The sequence below is a fragment of the Callionymus lyra genome, chromosome 5 (genome assembly GCF_982586985.1).
Source record: "Callionymus lyra chromosome 5, fCalLyr1.hap1.1, whole genome shotgun sequence".
Classification (NCBI taxonomy): Eukaryota; Metazoa; Chordata; class Actinopteri; order Syngnathiformes; family Callionymidae; genus Callionymus; species Callionymus lyra.
The window spans coordinates 4,959,941-4,980,563 of NC_141822.1; the positions used below are offsets into that span (position 1 = coordinate 4,959,941).

Consider the following 20,623-nt stretch of genomic DNA (forward strand, 5'->3'; position numbering starts at 1 on the left):
AATTAAATACAATTGACAGATACAGTTTTCTTTTATACATTTTTAGTTTTTACTTCTAAATAAATATTTTTTAATTTGTAGGCTTTTAAATTCAATATTAAATGTTGCTATGTTTGTCAACAACTGTGCAACAAATACATTTTATTTATTATAATCGTTTTTTTTTAACTTGAATTATTTGTATTTTTAAAACTCAACTTTTACTATAGAAATTATTGTTTTAAAACAATTCTTACAATGAATTTAATGCGTCACAATATAATAACAATATTGGATTTTGTTGCCACCATTAAACCGACATTTTTAAATTTAATTTAAAAAAAAATACAAATTAAAAATATTGAATTTTTTTAATTATGTTTGTTATAATAAAAGTGACATTTAATTATTTAAAAAATAATAATAATAATTGAACCTTCATTTTCTACCGCTTTATCCCTTATGGGGTCACGGGGAGACTGGAGTCTATCCCAGTATCATAGGGCGAGAGGCAGGGGACACCCTGGACAGGACGCTAGTCTGTCTCAGGAGAAAAAAAAAGACATTTTCCCCAACCTCTGTATGTTTTTGGACTGTGGGAGGAAACCGGAGTGTCTGGAGTAAACCCTCACAACACGGGGAGAACAAACTAACTCCCCGTTTTAAATTATTTAAAAAATAAATCTTCAAAAACATTGCAATCAAACGTTAAAAGTTAAATTCAACCATTAAATATTGTGACACCGATCCATACGCTCCTGTTGAGACGAGAACGGTTCCGTCGTTCTTTTCTCTTCCTGCACGAGAACAACGGAACGAACGATAGCATCGGTTCAGAGACGCGACGCCCGCGGGTTCTCGCGCTCCTCGGTTCAATCCCCACGTCTGCGAGTGCGGCTTCGCTTCCCATAAACCTCGGCTCAGGTTCGACACTGAAGCTGCAACGTCGGGTTTTTCAAAAAAAAAAAAACTACGACATTTTGGTAGCAAAAAAAACCCACTTATTTTCAAGGTTCACACACACGACCCGGAGTCGACGCACACACACACACACACACACACACGCCCGTATTGCAAACATGTCGAAGCTGCGTGGAAAAAAAAACAAACAACGTCTCTCACGAAGTAAAAACGCCAGATTCAAGTGCTACTCTACGACGACCACAGATGATCCTCCGGTAAACATGGCGTTGAGTGAAGCTTGGTTTTGCGTGGCAGAGTAGAAAGAAATCTATATAGTAATATATACGTTTATAGAGATATAGAAAGAGAGGAAGAAGTAGCCAAGCTGCGAGTAAGGTGTGTGTTTACCGCCCTCAGGTCATGGAGTCATGGCTTCAGGAGAGGACATGCTACACGAGCCCGAGGCCGACCCACAGTACGAGACCACCACGGCGAAGCTACGAGACCCTGTGGACGCGAGGATGCGAGTGTCCGTGTGCTTTAGAGGAACCTAGAGGAACCTCCTCTGGTTCGTCAAACCTGGCTCAGTGAAGCGACAGTCAGAAGAAGGAGGGAGATGATGTCACAGGACCAGACATTTTGGCAAAGCACCCGACTGTGTGTGTGTGTGTGTGTGTGTGTGTGTGTGTTGGGGGGGAGGGTCTGGAAGAAGAAGAAGAAGAAGAAAAGCGAGAACCACACGGCGGTGATTGACAGGTCGGGGGTCCCATCAGCTGTCGGGGTTCAGCTGTGTTTCGATGTCGACGCGGCAGATGGGACACTTCCTGCTGGTGGCCAGCCACTGGTCCACGCAGCCCTGGTGGAAGAGGTGCATGCAGGGTAATCTCCTGGAGAAAAGAGAGAGAGAGAGAGAGAGAGAGTTATATTTGGGTCGAGCGAGCGACTTGTGTTCGGACTCGTCGCTCGAACTGGTCTCCGGCGCCGACAGCTGAGGATCCGTATGACCCAGAACCTGAGACGCAGACATTCGTGTCTCAAGGGTTCGACTCCCAGAGTCACTGAGAGGCTCTGAGTTGATGTTTGACCCTTTAGTTAGTCAGGGTTTGACCATACATTTGAATTGATTTTTTAATCATTTAATTTAACTATATATATATATATATATATATATATGTTCAATAAAAAATGTTGCTATAATAGTATTTAAAAGGCTATGGTTTGAAAGTAAATAAATAAATGGATTAAGAATATATATGTGTAAAATAAATTTGACATAAGAAACAGATGTAGAATTTAACTAGAGTATTGTAGCGTCCAATCAACCGTCACCAAATAGAGCGCTGTGCAAAAATGCATCATGGGAGATGTATTGTCGGCACCGTCAGTACACGATCTGTGAACGCAAGCGCAGTGACATATTTCTATACTTTCGATACTATATTTCAATACTATATTTCGATATTATATTTCAATACTATATTTCGATACCTTAGATACTATATTTCGATACCTTAGAATCTAAGGTATCGAAATATAGTATCGAAAAATATAGCATCGAAATATAGTATTGAAATATAATATCTAAGGCTTAGATACTATATTTCAATACTATATTTCGATACTATATTTCAATACTATATTTCGATATTATATTTCAATACTATATTTCGATAGTATATTTCAATACTATATTTCGATACCTTAGATACTATATTTCGATACAATATTTCAATACTATATTTCGATTCAATATTTCGATACCTTAGATAATATATTTCGATACTATATTTCAATACTATATTTCGATACCTTAGATACTATGTTTTGATACTATATTTCAATAATATATTTCGATAATATATTTCGATACCATATTTCAATACTATATTTCGTTACTATATTACGATACTTTTGATAGTATATTTGAATACTATATTACGATACTTTCGATACTATATTACGATAATTTCTATACTATATTTCAATACTATATTTCGATACTATATTTCAATATTATATTTCGATAGTTTCAATACTATATTTCGAATACTAGGTTTTTAGTCCAACTGGGTTCGTCATAAAAACCTGGACGACCCAAAACTGCAGCTATGAGTTCAATGGGAGGGAGTGAGACAGAGAGTTTGCGTGGTCAGGAATGTATGTATTTGAGAATGTATTCAGGAGGGATATAACTTTTATTAAGCAATATTACTTTAGGTTCAGTTGCACATTCTAAATATGTTGTTTTAAAATAAAACATGATTAATGTTTAGGCATATATTTTATTTTATCTTTACATCAGTTACATTTTAACTGTTATTACAGTTATAAACTATTTATTAAACTAAACTATTAAATATTTAGCTAGAAAATAACTTTATTTCATGTGATATTAGTTTCAGTTTAAGTTCAGTCGCTAAAGAAACTTGGACGTTGAAAATATGTAGTTAAATATATATTAATACTTAATAAATCAAATTATTGTTTAATCAACATTAATACATTAAAAGTAAACCCAGGTGTGACTCCATGTTTAACTCACATGTACATGTCGCGACACATTTGCAACAAGTTCAAAGGTCAATCGTTGATAAACTGAAGCGAGACTCTGATTGGCCGCGAGCGTCTCACCTGACGTCCTCTGCGTCCTCCAGCATGGACAGACAGATGGTGCACTTCTCGTCCACGTCCATCTCCTCCTTCTCGTCCCCGATCTTCAGCTGCAGGGGCTTCCTCTGTCGGGGGTCAGAGGCCACACGTGTTAGAGTCTGTCATGGACGGGTTAGTTAGTTAGTTCCTGGTGGTCTTACCTTCTTGTACTTGTGTGGGAAGGTGAACCTCTCTATCGTGGTCTGGACCGCTCCTCTGTTCACGCTGCCCAGACGGTCCTCCAGCTGCAGCAGCTCCTGTTTCCATGAAGAAGGTGAGTTTAATTTAATCAAAGTTAAGATTTAAAGAAAAAAAAAAACTTTTTTACTGAAGTCAGGTGTACCTCGTAGCTCTCCCTCACGGCGGTGGCGTGCCTCGAGGGGTTCAGACTCTGGAGCGCCAGGAGGTGCAGCTGTGGGTACGGGTAGTTACGGATTTCATGTACCACCTGCGGGAAAGACGGTTGGTGATGAGGATCAGCACCTCATTATCTGAACAGCAAGTGACGCCGCGTCCGAAACGAGGGATAACGTCGTCTTGACAAAGTTAAAAGATAAAGTTTGATCTAAAGAATCCGTTGATACGCATCACGATACACGTGTCACAATGTATTGAGATACTGTAGTACAACGAGATATTTTAACACTTTTTCTGGCTTTTACAACAAAGAAGTGAACAAATACTTTCTCTAATCAAATGTTTAAGTAAGAAAGTGTTTCTCAAAATATGAACAACAAATGTAAACTTATATTAACAATAAAGTACATCAACAGTATAAATATCCAGCATCTGTCGGTGTTTCTTAACTTTAAACCTTGTTTTCAAATTAGTCCACAAACATCAGTTTTAAAAACTGCTTTAATTGCTGCCATTTCACCGGTTTTGTTTTGTTACTTTGTCACGGAGGAAATGACGAGTGTCGCCAACTAGTGGCCGGAGGTTTAATTACAGCACATAAACGCTGTGAAGTGATGCGAGTGTTAATTGTAAAATAAAACTTTGAATGATTGTCTTTTATACACACACTATTGAAATGTAAACCATAACATTTTTATTAAAATAAAATATAAAATTCTTTTAATATCGAATAATATAAAAATATTGTGATATATCGTTAAGTCGATACTTTACACCCCTAAATTTAACATTTCTCTTTAATAATCAACATTTAATAATTGTTTTGAATTATTGAAGGCAATCATTTCTATATTAAAAAGTTTTTTTGTTTTGTTTTGTTTTGTTAATAATTTAATTAAAATAAAATATTGAAAACATTTTATTTTTTTATTAATGATTGATGTTTTAATCCCAATAATTCCAAATCAAATGTTATAAATTAAATCATTTTTAATTCCATATAAACATGATCCTTTTTTGTCATGATTACTTTATGATTTATACTTCAAAACATTTATTTTTGCCATTTACAATTAACATTTTTGTGTTGCATTAAAATCTTCTTGAATCCTTAGTGGTATTTACTCACTGGTTTATACTTAAATAGTAGTGATGACTGAGGACGAGAGGATACAGTGACTCCAGCAGCTTTTAAAGCTGATGTTTGGACATATTTTGAAAATCAAATGAAAGCAGTCAAGAGTCATGTGGTCTGTAAATACTACAATACCAGAGTCAAGTACTCGACAATACTACACATATATACTCGTTACTACAGTATCAGAATATATCACAGCACCTGTATCATGATGGTATCGTCACATTCTTGCCGGGTCAAACTCCGAGTCAAGAACCGTGCAGTGATTCAAGAGATGATTAAACTAAAAAACTAATAACATTAAACATGAGATTGTTGCACGACCGCAGTCTGACCTGTAGGGGGAGTAACGAGGCACACTTTACTCACCACCTGTGCGGACGACGTGTTCCTGGGGAAGTGATGCATCCTGGGCGAGGCCAGGTAATGCTGATAGTGCTGTGGAAGCTGCTGGAGCTGATACTGGTGGTGAGGCAGGCCGGCGTCCACGCTCAGGTCCCTGCACGCGAGCAAAGCCACGTCAACGTCAACATCAGAACCAGAACCATCTGATCCGGGACTCACCAGTCGGTGCCCTCGGCCAGGTACCGGGGCTGCTGCGTCATCGGCTGAGGGACGTGGAGGGGCGGCGAGTACTCGTAGCCCGGCCGCAACCGGTGAGGGTTGATGGGCATCCTCTCCTGTGTTCGTCTGAGAGGAGCAATGACTGAGTTCACTGAGCATCACATGAATAATTCTTTTTTTTTTTTTTTTTTTTTTTTTTTAGAATCCCTTATTAGTCCCGCGAGGGGAAATTCAGCCATTCACACATACTGATGGGAGTAGGCTGCACACTTGCGCCAAGTTCACCATCAGGAGCAATCAGGGTGAAGTGTCTTGCTCAGGGACACAACGACACAAGCTTGTCTGGAGCTGGGATTGAACCTGCAACCTTTTGGACTGCAGGCAACCACTCTACCATCTGAGCTATGTCACCCCTCTCTAATTCAACAGTAGACGCAACAGTGGGAATACTAACATGTCACTATGAAGATATACATGTATATATACTCTATATATTTGGTGTGTGTCTTGTTTGTGTTATTATTTTTTTTTAATTCTCTTTGTTTTTCTTTCTCTTTAAATTTAAATTTGTTGTTTTTTTAACTCTAAGGAATGAAAAACAAAACAAAGAATGTTGTGTATTGTTCACTGTAATCTCGTCGGCCATTTCCAATAAAACATTTAAATTGTTTTCCTAACTTTTGGAATCCATTTCTTTTTTTCAGGTAAAAAACAATAGTATATAAATGTAATATATAATATTATTTTATTTAAAATAATTGTATCTCGTGAATTTTGACTTTTTTTTTAAAAATCAATACAAAGGTTTAATCCCCTTGAAAAGAAATATAGGATGTTTCAAATTTTAAAAAAAGGTACATTAATGTTCATTAAGATTTATGTTAATATTAAAATAATTGTCCAGTTTATTCTCTCTCGCCAAATTGATATGATGAATATTCAGTATAATCAAGTAGAAAATGAAGGGACTCATAGTACTCTAGTTTTCAAGGCATAAGTGTAATTTTTTAATTAAAATATTCAGTTATCCAAGTTCAAATATTGCAACTGAAAATGTATAGATTAGAGATATTATTGTAACAATATTATGTTTTTCTGTAAAACTGTTCATTAAAGAAAAATATTGATTCTGTTTTTTTATTAATGAGATCATGTAAAATAGAGGACAAACGAAGATTTTGATTATTTTATTTGAAAATTATTTTTAATTTTACTTACAATTGATTGATTATAGTAGCAATGAACAGGATTGAATTTTTTTTTCTTTTCTTTTTTTTTTTAAACAAATGATACAACATATATATTCCCGTTTTAATTGGATTTTTGGACGTTGTTTATCATGTTTATATATTTTTAACAAGTCCATTCCATTTTGCTTAATCTAAATATATATATATATATTCTATATATATATATATTATGAAAATTCAGTATAATTGTGTGTCAAATTGAGATTCATCATGTTTTTCATGAATCATTTCATTGTATTATACTTCCATGTTGTTTGATACAAAAAGTTTAAACTTTTAAGATGACTCACCAGTGTCGATAAAGCTTCATGAAACAGTTCATTATCTTCCACTAGATGGCGTGAATTAAAAGAAATCTAAATATTTTTCAATGAATATTTATACCAAATTCAAAATATTGAATTAAGAAAATTCATTTTTTCTCCATTATTATTAAATTATTTATAAACAAAGTAATTCACCCTTTAAATATAGTAATTATTGAATTCATTTTATTTGAAAATTAAACAACATTAAAATGCTTCTAAAAATATATATATTATTTTAATTAATTATACATCCATTAATATTTCAAAATGTATTTCAAAAGTTAATTCTAATATATATACAGATTTCATCGTTTTATGTTATCCATATTGTAATAAACTGTTTGTTAAGGAAACTATTGTAATGATTGGTTTGATGATTTAAGGCGTAGTGAAGACCAAGACAAACATGATTGACATGATCGACAGCCCTACACTCAGACCATCGTCCCCCCGTCATCTAACCTGGAATGGGGGAGAATCCGGCGGTGCTGAGCTTCCAGAAGCTGCTGCTGGATGAGGTATTGCTGGTGTAAGGCCTGAGGTAGAAATGGAGGCCCGGGAACATCCTGGAACTGCGGGGCGGCGGGCAGGGCAGTGAGGGGGGCGTGATGTCCCGGGGACAGCTGGGGGGCCAGGGGCCCCGTCTGCGGGGGCTGCCCGGCGTGACCTAGAGGGAACTCTGCGGAGAGCGGCGCCTGCGGAGCGCCCAGATGAAAGTGTCGACAGGAGGTAGCATGGCTGTGTTGATGCCTGGTGAAGTGAGCGCCTGCAGGAGATAAGACCCGTCGTGAGCACAAGAACACGCCCGCAACACGGAGACGCCATTCTCAACAAACACCTGACGAGGGCTGAACGATGTGTCGGGAAAATATCGATATCGCGATGTTGTCACGCGTGATAAGTCAAACACGTGCGTCAATTTATAATTATTTATTGTATAAATCAAGCATTTCTTTAATACACACTTCGACCAATCAGTGTCACGTTCTGTAAAGTTGTCAATTTGTACTTCTATGTCTCGTTGTTGTTTACGTCTCCGTCCGTCTGTGAACTGCGCTTGCTAGGCTCTGTTGCTATGGCGATGCGTCTTAGCTCAGTATATCCACGGAAGTAATACTAACTCATGATCTAGTCAAACTCTAGTGATCCAGTCACTCGTCTCTTTCAACCTCCTTTGTTAAAGCAACATATTGTAAGAACTTTTCATCTCGTCTCAGTTGTTTTCTTATAAGATTGTGAACTTCCAAACAAACCTGTCCGTCTTCACCGTATGCTAGCGAGCTAAGTTGTTAGCGTCATTTATAAAGTGTTATGTGTGCGTCTTCACCGTATGCTAAGGAGCTAAGTTGTTAGCGTCATTTATAAAGTGTTACGTGTGCGTGTACAAGGAGGTGGATTTATTATTGATTTGGTGATATCGCGACACGCCGGCGGCTCCTCTCTGATGTCGCTCAGTTTCACGGGAAAGGAGGTTGAGACAAAAACTGACTCAAATTAATCACACAAAAAGTGCTTTTATTCAGATTATCTGATCGTGTTTGTTCGACTAGTATGTCGGTAAAAAAATGTTTTTATTTAAACTCTGTTATTTATTTATTTAATAAATATTTAAATTATTTATTGATACATTCAAAAATTACACATAAAGTTTAATATTCTAACTCCAAAAATTTAAAAATATATTTTCTAAATTCTATATTTTTTTCATTTGAATCCTTTTGAATTCAATTATTGTATTATTGGAATTAGAATATTAAACAAAAGTTTTCAAGTTACTTCACTCAATAATAATATATAATAATGATAATTCAATGCTTGATAGAAAATATTGCGACAAAAAGTTTCAACATTGAAAATAGTAAATTTAATATCCTGATGTCACTTCCATAGAAAGGTCACATGAAGAAACTTCAAGTAATATCTTCCAAAATGTATTTAATTAATAACAAGTACTCTTCAATTATCTCTTTGTATGTATAACAATGTTTTCGTAGACGCACATGTTTGACCAAGTTATGCTGACACATTTTATTGTTGGTCCAAATATTAGTCATGATAAATCTTTTTGGATCTTTCTAGTCATGATCAGCACATTTATGAATCAGCAAATAACATTTTTAGAAATGGGCCGTCTCAAGTTATGGTTATTTTATAATGATTTTTATATGATCAAAGTAATAGTTGTAATTCTTTTGGTCTCCACCATGCTAAGCTAACACCATGCTAGCATGTTCTGTTGCACTTAAAATAGATGTTTGTTTTTATTTGATCAAAGTAATAGTTGTAGTTTCTTTCGGTCGCCACCATGCTAAGCTAACACCATGCTAGCATGTTCTGTCCGCTTAAAATAGATCTTTCTTTTATTTGATCAAAGTAATAGTTGTAGTTTATTTCGGTCTCCATCATGCTAAGCTAACACCATGCTAGCATGTTCTGTCTGCTTAAAATAGATCTCTTTTATTTGATCAAAGTAATAGTTGTAGTTTATTTCGGTTTCCACCATGCTAAGCTAACACCATGCTAGCATGTTCTGTTGCACTTAAAATAGATGTTTGTTTTTATTTGATCAAAGTAAAAGTTGTAGTTTCTTTCGGTCGCCACCATGCTAAGCGAACACTATGCTAGCATGTTCTGTTGCACTTAAAAGAGACGTTTGTTTTTATTTGATCAAAGTAATAGTTGTAGTTTCTTTCGATCGCCACCATGCTAAGCGAACACCATGCTAGCATGTTCTGTTGCACTTAAAATAGATGTTTGTTTTTATTTGATCAAAGTAATAGTTGTAGTTTCTTTCGGTCGCCACCATGCTAAGCTAACACCATGCTAGCATGTTCTGTCCGCTTAAAATAGATCTTTCTTTTATTTGATCAAAGTAATAGTTGTAGTTTATTTCGGTTTCCACCATGCTAAGCTAACACCATGCTAGCATGTTCTGTCTGCTTAAAATAGATCTCTTTTATTTGATCAAAGTAATAGTTGTAGTTTATTTCGGTCTCCATCATGCTAAGCTAACACCATGCTAGCATGTTCTGTCCGCTTAAAATAGATCTCTTTTATTTGATCAAAGTAATAGTTGTAGTTTATTTCGGTCTCCACCATGCTAAGCTAAGAACATGCTAGCATGTTCTGTTACACTTAAAATAGATGTTTGTTTTTATTTGATCAAATTAATGGTCGTAGTTTCATTCGGTCTCCACTATGCTATAGATATTCAACAGCACTGTAACAATTAAATGTTACAACTAAAAAGAAAATATTCACTGAATTTCACTTGTATCTCTTCGCTTGTGTAGTACCATCTCTGTTTGAATTCAGTCAGCTGATGTTAAGTAACAACATTGTGTGTTATTATGACAATTCTCCTTTAATTTAATTCTTTATAATAAACGCGATATATTGATGTTCCTACGGTGTCGCCTCGTTTTATACTGTGGCGTATCATGACCTTGAATTGTGATATTCATCGTCAGATTCTTGCCAATAAACATCACTTAATTTACCCATGTACTCTTTACTAGTTTGATTTTTTTTTAGCAATCTTTACTAGCTTTGAAGAGCTTTAGAAGAAGATTTAATATACAGTGTTCACTGACAACAGTCTCGCCGTTTCTTGGATTTCTTTTGGCACGCAGTACTACATAGTTAAATATATCCAAGCAAGCTTGAGCCAGGAACGGCAAAGTACTTGTCTTTGTACACTTTGTTTATTTTTTGCGAACAGTAGATAAAGTTCAACAAAAACAGAACCTACTGGGAGACACTAATCACCGCGACCACCTCAGTTATGTTGGCGAAACAGTGAACTCCCATGATGCCTTTCTACACACCGATCCATTTAGTGACAAATGATTGGTCGCGACAATATCGTATTTGACTTCTTTGTCCATGTTCCCAGTCTATGTGAATGGGTTGGCTGGGCGGCAAAGCATTAAGGGAGCATTAAGGTCACCGTTACTGAGACGGTTGTCAAGAGAGAAATGACAACTCGCGTGAACTGTTGCGTTTACAAGTACAAAATAAATGTTATTGAATAAATGTTAAAACGATTGAATGGCTGTAATTAACAAGGTACAACTGTAATACTTATCTATGACATTAGTGTGTGTGGCTTTAGTTTAGTATTTTAAACGCCGTCATAGATATTCATGGGCTCGATTGAATTAACCAAAAATTAAGGTTAAGCTATATGATAAACAAATCATTATGGATAAAAAATCTAAGCTAAAAACTGACGTTAGGAATAACGACACCCCGCCTAGCATACGCGAGCGCTAGCATCACGACCGTTTCCGCGACCGTCAGCGTTTGTGGGCGACCCTGCAGACATGAGCGACCGGTGGAGCTTGAAGGCCGCGAGCGAACCCAAAACAACATTTGGCCGAGGAAGTAGAGCAGAAATGGCAGACTTAAAGGTTTTCGGGGGGTGACGGGGGGGGGGAAGAGGGGGGTCGGTAAGAGTCTGGCTCATCACTTTTGTACGAAGCCTGTGACCCGACGAGTCGGCGAAGGAGTAAATATATCGAGAGGATCCGACTCCCGACAGGAGTATTATGATGTACTGCAGCGGTGCTACTATTGTTTGGTCTCCTGCCATATTATCGGACCCCCACACCCCACCACACGTCGTCACCCCCCCCCCCCGTCATCCAGGCTGCTCACAGGCGCCCCCTCCCCCACCGCCTGGCTGCGGCATGGCGTTCTAATGTGAGCGACGGCCCGTAAGCGCCGCCCACCAGCGACTGCAGCAGTCCGACATGTCTCGCTGCCGCCCTCCTCCTCCTCCTCCCCCCATCATCGCTGCAGCCTCACAATCACACCTCCTCGCTAATCCGGTCTTCTGCCCCGGTCCTGGGCTCGGCTACCATGTGACGCGTTGTTGTCTTTGTGTGGCGAACGCACACTACAGCTGACACCAGTGGTTTAACACAATCGGCGGCGACAACTAATGAGCAGAAACGATGGGGTTCGCTGAATGTATGAGCGTGGACGCCCGTGGACGCCGGGTTCTGAACGGCGCTCGTTCCGGTCTCCTAAGGACGGGGCTGGTGGAGGACGGGTGACAAAAGTGTGGTATTCGTGTTAACTGCCGAGCTTCTACCAGGTGCTGACGTGATGCAGCGCGAACTGAGATTCACCCAAAAATAAATCACGGATCTCCGACAGATAGTCGGCGAACGTTTACCTCGTATCTTACCTGAACTACATTCACCCTCGATATATAAGCCTAGCCTTCTGTTAGAAATCAATTGTTCCACCATTAGAAGAAACCTGTACAAATTGAAAATTGACTTATAAGTAACCAGACATTTTTTTTTAAGTGGTGTGTATCGGCAAGATTCTGGTGATGCGGTATGTATCGCGAAAATATTGCGATAATGTAGAAACATCGGAATATTATTATTATTTTTTAATCAAAGAATACAACTACAGGAAAACTGTAAGGCATAAATACAATACAATCATGTTGGTATTATTGAAATAGATTCATCTCGATTCACCCTTGTATTACGATGACGACTAAATTATCTAACTAACTAACTAATCCAATTATCGAACTATTCATTTTTGCGAGTGAATATATGCATCTCTCAGTGCTGTGAATTATTAATCCGTGTCACTGAATGTTTACCTCGTATCTTACCTGAACTATATTCGCCTCGATATATAAGCCGAGCCTCGTGTTAGGATGACGACAAAAACATTTCACGTTACCGAGCGTTTGAAATCCACTGTTAGAAGAAACCTGTACCAATTGAAAATTGTCTTATATGTAACAAAAAAAAGTGAAATTTAAGTGGTGTGTATCGGCAAGAATCTGGTGGTATACGGTATGTATCGCGAAAACATGGGTAACAATGCGACAATATTGAGATAATGTAGAAACAACGGAATATTTGGTTTTTTTTTTTAAATAAAGAATCCAACTACAGGAAAACGGTATAAATAACGGCATAAATACAATACAAGCATTGTTGGACTAGATTCACCTTGTCCCTGGTATTACGATGACGATTAAATTATCTCACTTTATTCATTTTTGCGAGTGAATATATGAATCTCTCACAGTACTGTCAATTATTAATCCGTGTTACTGAATGTTTACCTCGTATCTTACCTGAACTACATTCGCATCGATATATAAGCCGAGCCTCGTGTTAGGATGACGACAAAAACATTTCACGTTATCGAGTGTTTGAAATCCACTGTTAGAAGAAACCTGTACGAATGTATATCATCTTATATGTAACCGCAAAAAAATGGATTTTTAGTGGTGTGTATCGGCAAGAAGCTGGTGATACGATATGTATCACGAAAACACGGGTAACAATAAGACAATATCGCGATAATGTAGAAACAACGGAATATTGTGTTTTTTTTTTATATGAATTTAACTACAGGAAAACTGTTAGGCATAAATACAATACAATCATGTTGGTATTATTGAAATAGATTCACCTCGATTCACCCTTGTATTACGATGACGACTAATTTATCTCACTTTATTCATTTTTTTGCAAGTGAATATATGCATCTCTTACAGTGCTGTCAATTATTAATCCGTGTTACTGAACGTATCTTACCTGAACGACATTTAACCTCGATATAAGCCCAGCCTCGTGTTACAATGACAATAAAATCATTTCACATTATTGAGTGTTTGAAATGCACTATTAGAAGAAACCTGTACGAATTGAAAATTGTCTTATATGTAACCACAAAAATGATACTTTTTTTTTTTTAAGTGGTGTGTATCGGCAAGAATCTGGTGATACAGTATGTATAGCGAAAACATGGGTAACAATACGACAATATTGCGTATATATTAGTTTACCTCTTATCTTACCTGAAATAGATTAACCGTGATGACCATTAAAGAAGAGCCTCATATTATTCTAAATACTAAAATATTGCACATTATAGTTTCAATCCAATTTTCCCTCTATTAGTAAAGCAACTTGCACAGATGGCAAATTTAAAAATGGCTCATATTTGACCACAAGAAATAAGTATTATTTTAGAGGTGTGCATTAGCAAGAATCTGTCCAGTATCACTATACATGAGAAACTATACAATATATTACTTTAGTAACAAAGATATCTCTTGTAATTTTAAGAATTTCATTGGAGTAAAAACTGTCATTTATGTTGAAAAAAAAGTGTCGTTACTTGCTAAATTATCAGTTTACGGAATAAATAAATGGAAAAAAATCCCAATATTGTTTTGATTGTTTAAGCGCTTTGTGACCCTGGTCTGGAAAAGCGCTATACAAATGAAAATTACTTACTTACTTACATATAATGTATTGTTCTACATTACGATGACCTCTCAGAAGACAAGAAACATTTACCTTCCACATTTTTGGATGGATCTCCAGGAACATGGCACTTACCTGAACTAGATTTACCTCGATTAGCATAAACGCTAAGACTAGCATAACGAACATTATTGATGGTTTCAAGTCAGTTTTTTCCACCACTTTGAGTCATAAACCTGAACCAATGATACATTGAAATAGTGCCAAAAGATACGCCTCTTATTTGACCACAAAATAAATGTTTAAGGGTTTGTATTGGCAAGAATGTGTGGATACGATACGCATCAAGATACATCGACAATGATTCCATATATTATAATACTGTAGGTACAACCATATATTGTTGTCTTTACGTTTTTTTTATATGATTTGAGGAAAACTTAAGGTTATTCAATTCAAACAGAGGGATATGTATTTTGTTTTTACAGAAGAAAAACAAGTTAAATCAAGAGAATATTTGGATCTGATTGTTATTTAACCGTACTGTACTGACTTTTTTAAACGACACAATAAATATTGACATACTTTATATCACACACACATGAAATGTATTATTTTCACATCACGGATATGATCGACCAAAGACAAGAAACATTTACCTTCCACATTTAGAACGGATCTCCAGTATCGTAAGGAATTCTGCAGACTCCAGCGTGTTATTTGTGCTCCTGAATAATTGATATTTATAAGCCAGTGCCGTCACATAACAGATCGGTCAATACTTTGAAACACCGGTGAGGTCGATGCTGGGTTTTTAACTGGAAGTAAAAAGGGAATAATTGAAATAAACATACATTATATCTTCACATAGTTTGATTCAGAAGTTTTATTACGAGAAAACCTCACGTTACAGACGTCTGAATAGTTTGATTTTCATTTTGGTGAAAACAATATAACCTCGTAGTCGAGACGTGCAACGAGTGAGGCATGTTAAGAATACACGTTCTTGCAAGAACAATGTTTTATAGCAATAAAGTCAAAAGATAGAATTATTTCTGATGCGAGAAAATTCGCAGTAACTACTGAATGCAAAGTTTATATGATTATTATGGGCTTAAGAAAATATTGATACACTCATTTAACAAAAGTATATCCCTCTTTTTGAATTCTTTAATCTGATGTTAAAAATGTGACAGCATTTTGTGTTTACTTTGATGTGACAGTTTTCCTACAGTTAAATTACTTATAAGAAACCCAATATATGGTGTGTAGTGTATTGCAATATATCACAATACTTCGTCTCATTACACCTACAATTTCCCAAAGGAGACCTCCTGCGGATCAATAAAGTTCTATCTATTCATCTATCTATCTACCTTTATCGTGATATGTATGGTTTCACCAGATTCTTGCCAATACATACCCTTAGTATGCCTTAAAAATAAATTCTATTAGTGTATTTCCAATAATTATTTTAATATCTTTAAAATCCTTTTCAAAATGTTTCACAGGATCATCTTGGGTTTTTGCTTAAATAGCCGAAGTGCCTTAAAAAAACATTGCTCATTGATTCATGAAGAGATTTAGTTGAAATTATAATGGTTAAAACATTGCTGCATTGAACCTATATCGGGAAACGTATTGCCTTATTCTCGCCTTTGTTTGATACATAAATTAGGTTTAATAGAGGTGTTTTGGGATAGTTCTGTGTTTACCAAGTTGAAATGCCTAATAAATCTTGTAAAAATATAGCTTATAGATCCATGGAGGGATTAGATGACAAACACAAGGTCTTAGAATTGATCCCACGCATGAAGTAACAAGAATAAAAGTACTGTGTGTGGACACACAGGGACCTTGGGTTTTTTACTAGATACTATAATGGTTAAAACATTATAGAGTTGAACCTGTATCGTGATTCTTGCCAGTAGACACCCTTGGTGATTATGCGTTTGTTTGATACATAAATTAGGTTTATTAGTGGTCTTTATGGATAGTTGTATGAATACATTTCATTCCCTTTTTAAAATGTGTGTAGTTATGATCCGAATTCCGTGTTTACCAAGTTGAAGTGCCTAATAAAACTAGCTTAGCTTAAAGATCCATGAAGAGTTTAGGTGACAAACAAAAGGTGTAAGACTTGATCCCATGCATAAAGTAACAACTTAAAATGTATTAAAATGAGTACAAAAGTACTGTGTGTGGACACATAGACCTTGAGGTTTTTACTACATACTATAAAGGTTAAAGAAATTGTAGAGTTGAACCTATATCGTGATTCTTGCCAATAGACACCCTTTTGGTGATTATGCTTTTGTTTGATACATAAATGAGTTCTTTAGGGATAGTTGAATAAATATCTTTAATTCCCTTTTTAAAATGTTTCTCTTGATAATCTGAATTCCGTGTTTACAAAGTGGAAGTGTCTGATAAAACTAGCTTAGTATATAGATCCACAAAGTGTTTAGGTGACAAAGAAAAGGTGTAAGAATTGATCCCACGCATAAAGTAACAACTTAAAATGTATTAAAACGAGACTAAAAGTACCGTGTGTGGACACATACATACCTTGAGGTTCTTACTAGATACTATAATGGTTAAAACATTGTTGCATTGAACCTATATCGTGACACGTATGGTATTGCCAGGCTCTTGCCAATAGACACCTTTGTTTAATACATGAATTAGGTTTATTAGTGGTCTTTATGGATAGTTATATAAATATCTTTAATTACCTTTTTAAAATGTTTCTCGCGATCATCTGAATTCCATGTTTACCAAGTTGAAGTGTCTGACAAAACTAGCTTAGTATACAGATTCACGATGTGTTTAGGTGACAAACAAAAGGTGTAAGAATTGATCCCACGCATAAAGTAACAACTTAAAATGTATTAAAAACGAGAATAAAAAAGTGCTGCGTTGACACACGACACCTTGATGTTTGTACTAGATACTGAAATGATCCCCAAGAATGGTCGTATTAGCTGAATCATCCATCCCTTTGAGAAGAGTCAGAGTATTGTTATCAATAATACACTTTTTTTTTTTATAAAAGGAATACATTTCTTTCACCACAATAGTCTAGGTTAGATCAGTTATGAATGTCCTTTGGGTGAATGGAAGAAAAGGTGGTTTTTTGCTTCTTTAACTGGAGGCAGTTTTTTTTTTTTTAATGAATTTTTTTTCTCCTGTGCCTTTGAAGAAATTGTAATTTGGACGCCTCTACTTCCAATTAAGCAGAGCAAACTCTGTCTGAGACGGTTGAGAAATGAGAGCACATACAGAGTGAGGGGAAATGTCTCAGTGGCAGCACAGTGTGGAAGGAGGAAGGAGAAAGAGGAGGAAGGAGGAGGAGGAGGACACATGGAAATCAGCAAGAAGCACACTGACGGTTAGGAAGAAAACTACAGTCTTTATTGGAAAAAAAAGATTAGTATGTGCGGTATATCACTGTGTGATAATAGTAAAAAATAAAGAGAGTATTTCTCTCTCGGTCGTCATGCAAATAAAGACTGAAGGCAAGGCCCGACCATGCTCTCTGTAGGGTTAAACAGAACAGAAGCAGCATCCAATGAGTAGATGTGTATGCTTACAGCACATTTCAGTACAGCAGGGACATCTCTACACAAAGAGTACATTGGAATCTGCTGTTCAATGTGGAAAAAACAAATAAAAAAGTATAAATAAATGACCATGCATTAGGATCTAATACAAGAACATAAGGTAAGAAAAAACCACAACCAAAGAATAAAAAGACATTTTTTTGAGTCTAAGAAGAAGGATTTCTACAGCAGTGCGGGATATACACATCCCTGTAAAATGGATAGCATTCTGACGTCGGGTTGGAAGATTTAGCGGCGCATGACGGTAGAAGAGTGTGAGAAATAAAAGCCAATTGATGGTGGAGTTAGGAACAAAAAAAGGATTTGTTAAAAAAAGGTTTGGAAAATGACCAGCAGAAGGTGTGAGCCGAATCGTACGATGTGGGTTTGGTTTTTTTTTTCGATCAAGTCTGACTGTGATCGAACCGAGGGGGATGTGGGGGTGTGTTGGGGTGTGTTGGGGGGGGAAATCAAAATGTATCCACTTTACAGAAATTTACAGCAGAATGTAGTCTATCCACACTGAATGGGAGAATCACAATGGCAGTCTGTAGTCAAGTCTACAATGGGTTATTCACGGAAGAGCAACATGACAGTTTGAAATAAAGACAAAGTGCAGCTAGGAAAAAAAAAAAAGGTGTTATTCTTTAGTCGCGTACACAGAAGGGATGAGTGGGAGATCTGTTGTGGTGTGTGTGTGTGTGTTTTTTTAATGCCATAATGTCGTCTTCGGATGGAAAGAGGAAAATGAGGAAGAAGGGGTTCACAGAACAGCTAGATGCAGAGAACAGGCAGAGGCTACGGCAGACAGCAGCAGATGATCGTTAGCTACACAATGGAGGGGGACAAAGGTCTGAGAAATGCGGAATGTAGAGCCAGCCTCGATACTATGGAACAGGAAAAAAGAACACAAATAAAAGCACAATGAAATCATTGGTGCACGTCAAGAAAAACCTTCCACTGTTATTGTTACAGAATCATCACAGAGAGAGCGAATGGATGGTGATGTTGTTTTTTTGTGGACGGATCACCTGCAGACTTTTTTTTTTTCTACGATTAACCATTTATTATTTTGATATATCCTGGATTCTCACCCGTCGTCGGCCTTAGCTTAGCGGCGTGCCGGAGGTAAACACGGCGCAGTAAAGAGACAAACAGCTGAGGATAAAAAAAGGAGGCTGCCATTTGACAGCTGCGGTCATTTGATGCGGCTAACACAGAACCTGTGGCCCTTTTGGACTGGATTTTACGTGGCTCTGGTCGGGTCAAAGTAGGATTCTCTGATGGCAAACATTTTTTAATTATTATTACTATTATTATTAACGTTGACAACAACTACATATGTTTGTTTTTTTATTTGTGAATATTTGTTTCTCCTAAAAAAGAGCAAGTTAAAGTCATATTTAATATAGAAACATGCATTTTATTATATTACAAATTCTATTTTATAGATTATAAAATAAAAATGGTGGGTTATTTTGATTCGTTTTAAAATATCATGGCATAAATCGCTTAAATACATATATTTTTATTTTTATTTTTCACCCATAATCTCTTTTGGCTTAACGCCCGGTAAATATTGCCACAGTATCTTATGAGGCTCCAGGGCCAACAGTTCGGGAAAATAAAACCCAAATATAACATTTTTCGATTTTTTTTTTTTTACGATGAGAATGTTGTCGGCGATGCTAGTTAGCATGACGGCTAACGAGCTACCGGAGCTTTGCTAGCAGGTGTCACTGTTTACATCAGACGCTCACGACACGTCGACGGCTCGTGAGGATAAAAGAAGGTAAAGGGGAAAAAAAGGTTGGAAAAACATACCTCGGTTTCTTACTGAGCCGAAGACGGGGAGAACCAGATATCCAACGTGCACTAACACCATCCTGTGTCCTCCTTTGTTGAGCAGCCAGCGAGACAGATGGTCCATGGAAATGATCCACATTCAAACGAGCCAGGCTCGCTGCCGCACACTCACCCGCGGCCGGCCAATCAGCGGCCAGCACAGGCCGGCTTTGGCGCTGACATCAGCCAATCGTGTGCGAAAAGAGGCGGGACCCGTTTAACTCCGCCCATTTTTTTGTGGTCTTTAAATTCAGACGTTGATCATCAATAAGCTTTTATACGGAAGTATCGATTATATATATCGGTGTTTGAATTTAACATTTGTAATGTCAAAACTTGTTTTATTTCTTATTGAAATATAAAAGCATTTTTATATATGTTTTTAAATTTTTAATAATTTAATTCAGACGTTCATCATCAATACGCTTTTATATGGAAGTATCGATTATATATATCAGTGTTTGAATTTAACATTTTTAATGTTAAAACTTGTTTTATTCTTGTTAAAATGTTGTCGATTTTTAAAGCATTTAATATATATATTTAAAATAATTGAATTTAATAGTTTCTGTATTGAAATGTTTTATAAATAATAGAATTAAAATGTTGATTTAGAACTTTGGGAAATTGTCCATAGGTATGAGTGTGTGTGTGAATGGTTGTCTGTCTTTGTGTGTGCTGAGACAGACTGCCGTCCTGTCCAGGGTGTCCCCTGCCTCTCGCCCTGTGATACTGGGATAGACTCCAGTCTCCCCGTGACCCCCGACCCCGG

General features: G+C 36.6%; 1 protein-coding gene across 2 annotated transcripts; it reads right to left on the reverse strand.

Moving 5' to 3' along the window:
- Positions 1-307: 307 nt before the first annotated feature.
- Positions 308-19,947, reverse strand: ark2ca (arkadia (RNF111) C-terminal like ring finger ubiquitin ligase 2Ca). Of its 2 annotated transcripts, XM_087790577.1 has the most exons (8): positions 19,831-19,941; positions 7,611-7,914; positions 5,591-5,716; positions 5,396-5,525; positions 3,875-3,979; positions 3,693-3,788; positions 3,514-3,617; positions 308-1,769 (listed from the first exon to the last, which is right to left on the reverse strand). In XM_087790577.1, the coding sequence occupies exons 1-8, from the start codon at positions 19,934-19,936 to the stop codon at positions 1,652-1,654; spliced, it is 1,089 nt and encodes a 362-aa protein (XP_087646703.1). In that variant the 5' UTR covers positions 19,937-19,941; the 3' UTR covers positions 308-1,651. The 2 variants fall into 2 exon arrangements, 1 of the variants encoding a protein (XP_087646703.1); XR_015711313.1 differs by lacking the exons at positions 308-1,769; positions 3,514-3,617; positions 3,693-3,788; ... (2 more) ...; positions 5,591-5,716; positions 7,611-7,914 and adding an exon at positions 17,505-18,893 and having other exon boundaries at positions 19,831-19,947.
- Between the last annotated feature and the right edge of the window lie 676 nt (positions 19,948-20,623).

Coding starts and splice junctions, on each gene's coding strand:
- ark2ca (XM_087790577.1), bottom strand. CDS start 19,936: ATGGACCATCTGTCTCGCTGGCTGCTCAACAAAGGAGGACACAGGATG. Junction 5,526..5,590: donor CTGGCCGAGGGCACCGACTG/GTGAGTCCCGGA, acceptor GCTCGCGTGCAG/GGACCTGAGCGTGGACGCCG. Junction 3,618..3,692: donor TCCCACACAAGTACAAGAAG/GTAAGACCACCA, acceptor GACCCCCGACAG/AGGAAGCCCCTGCAGCTGAA.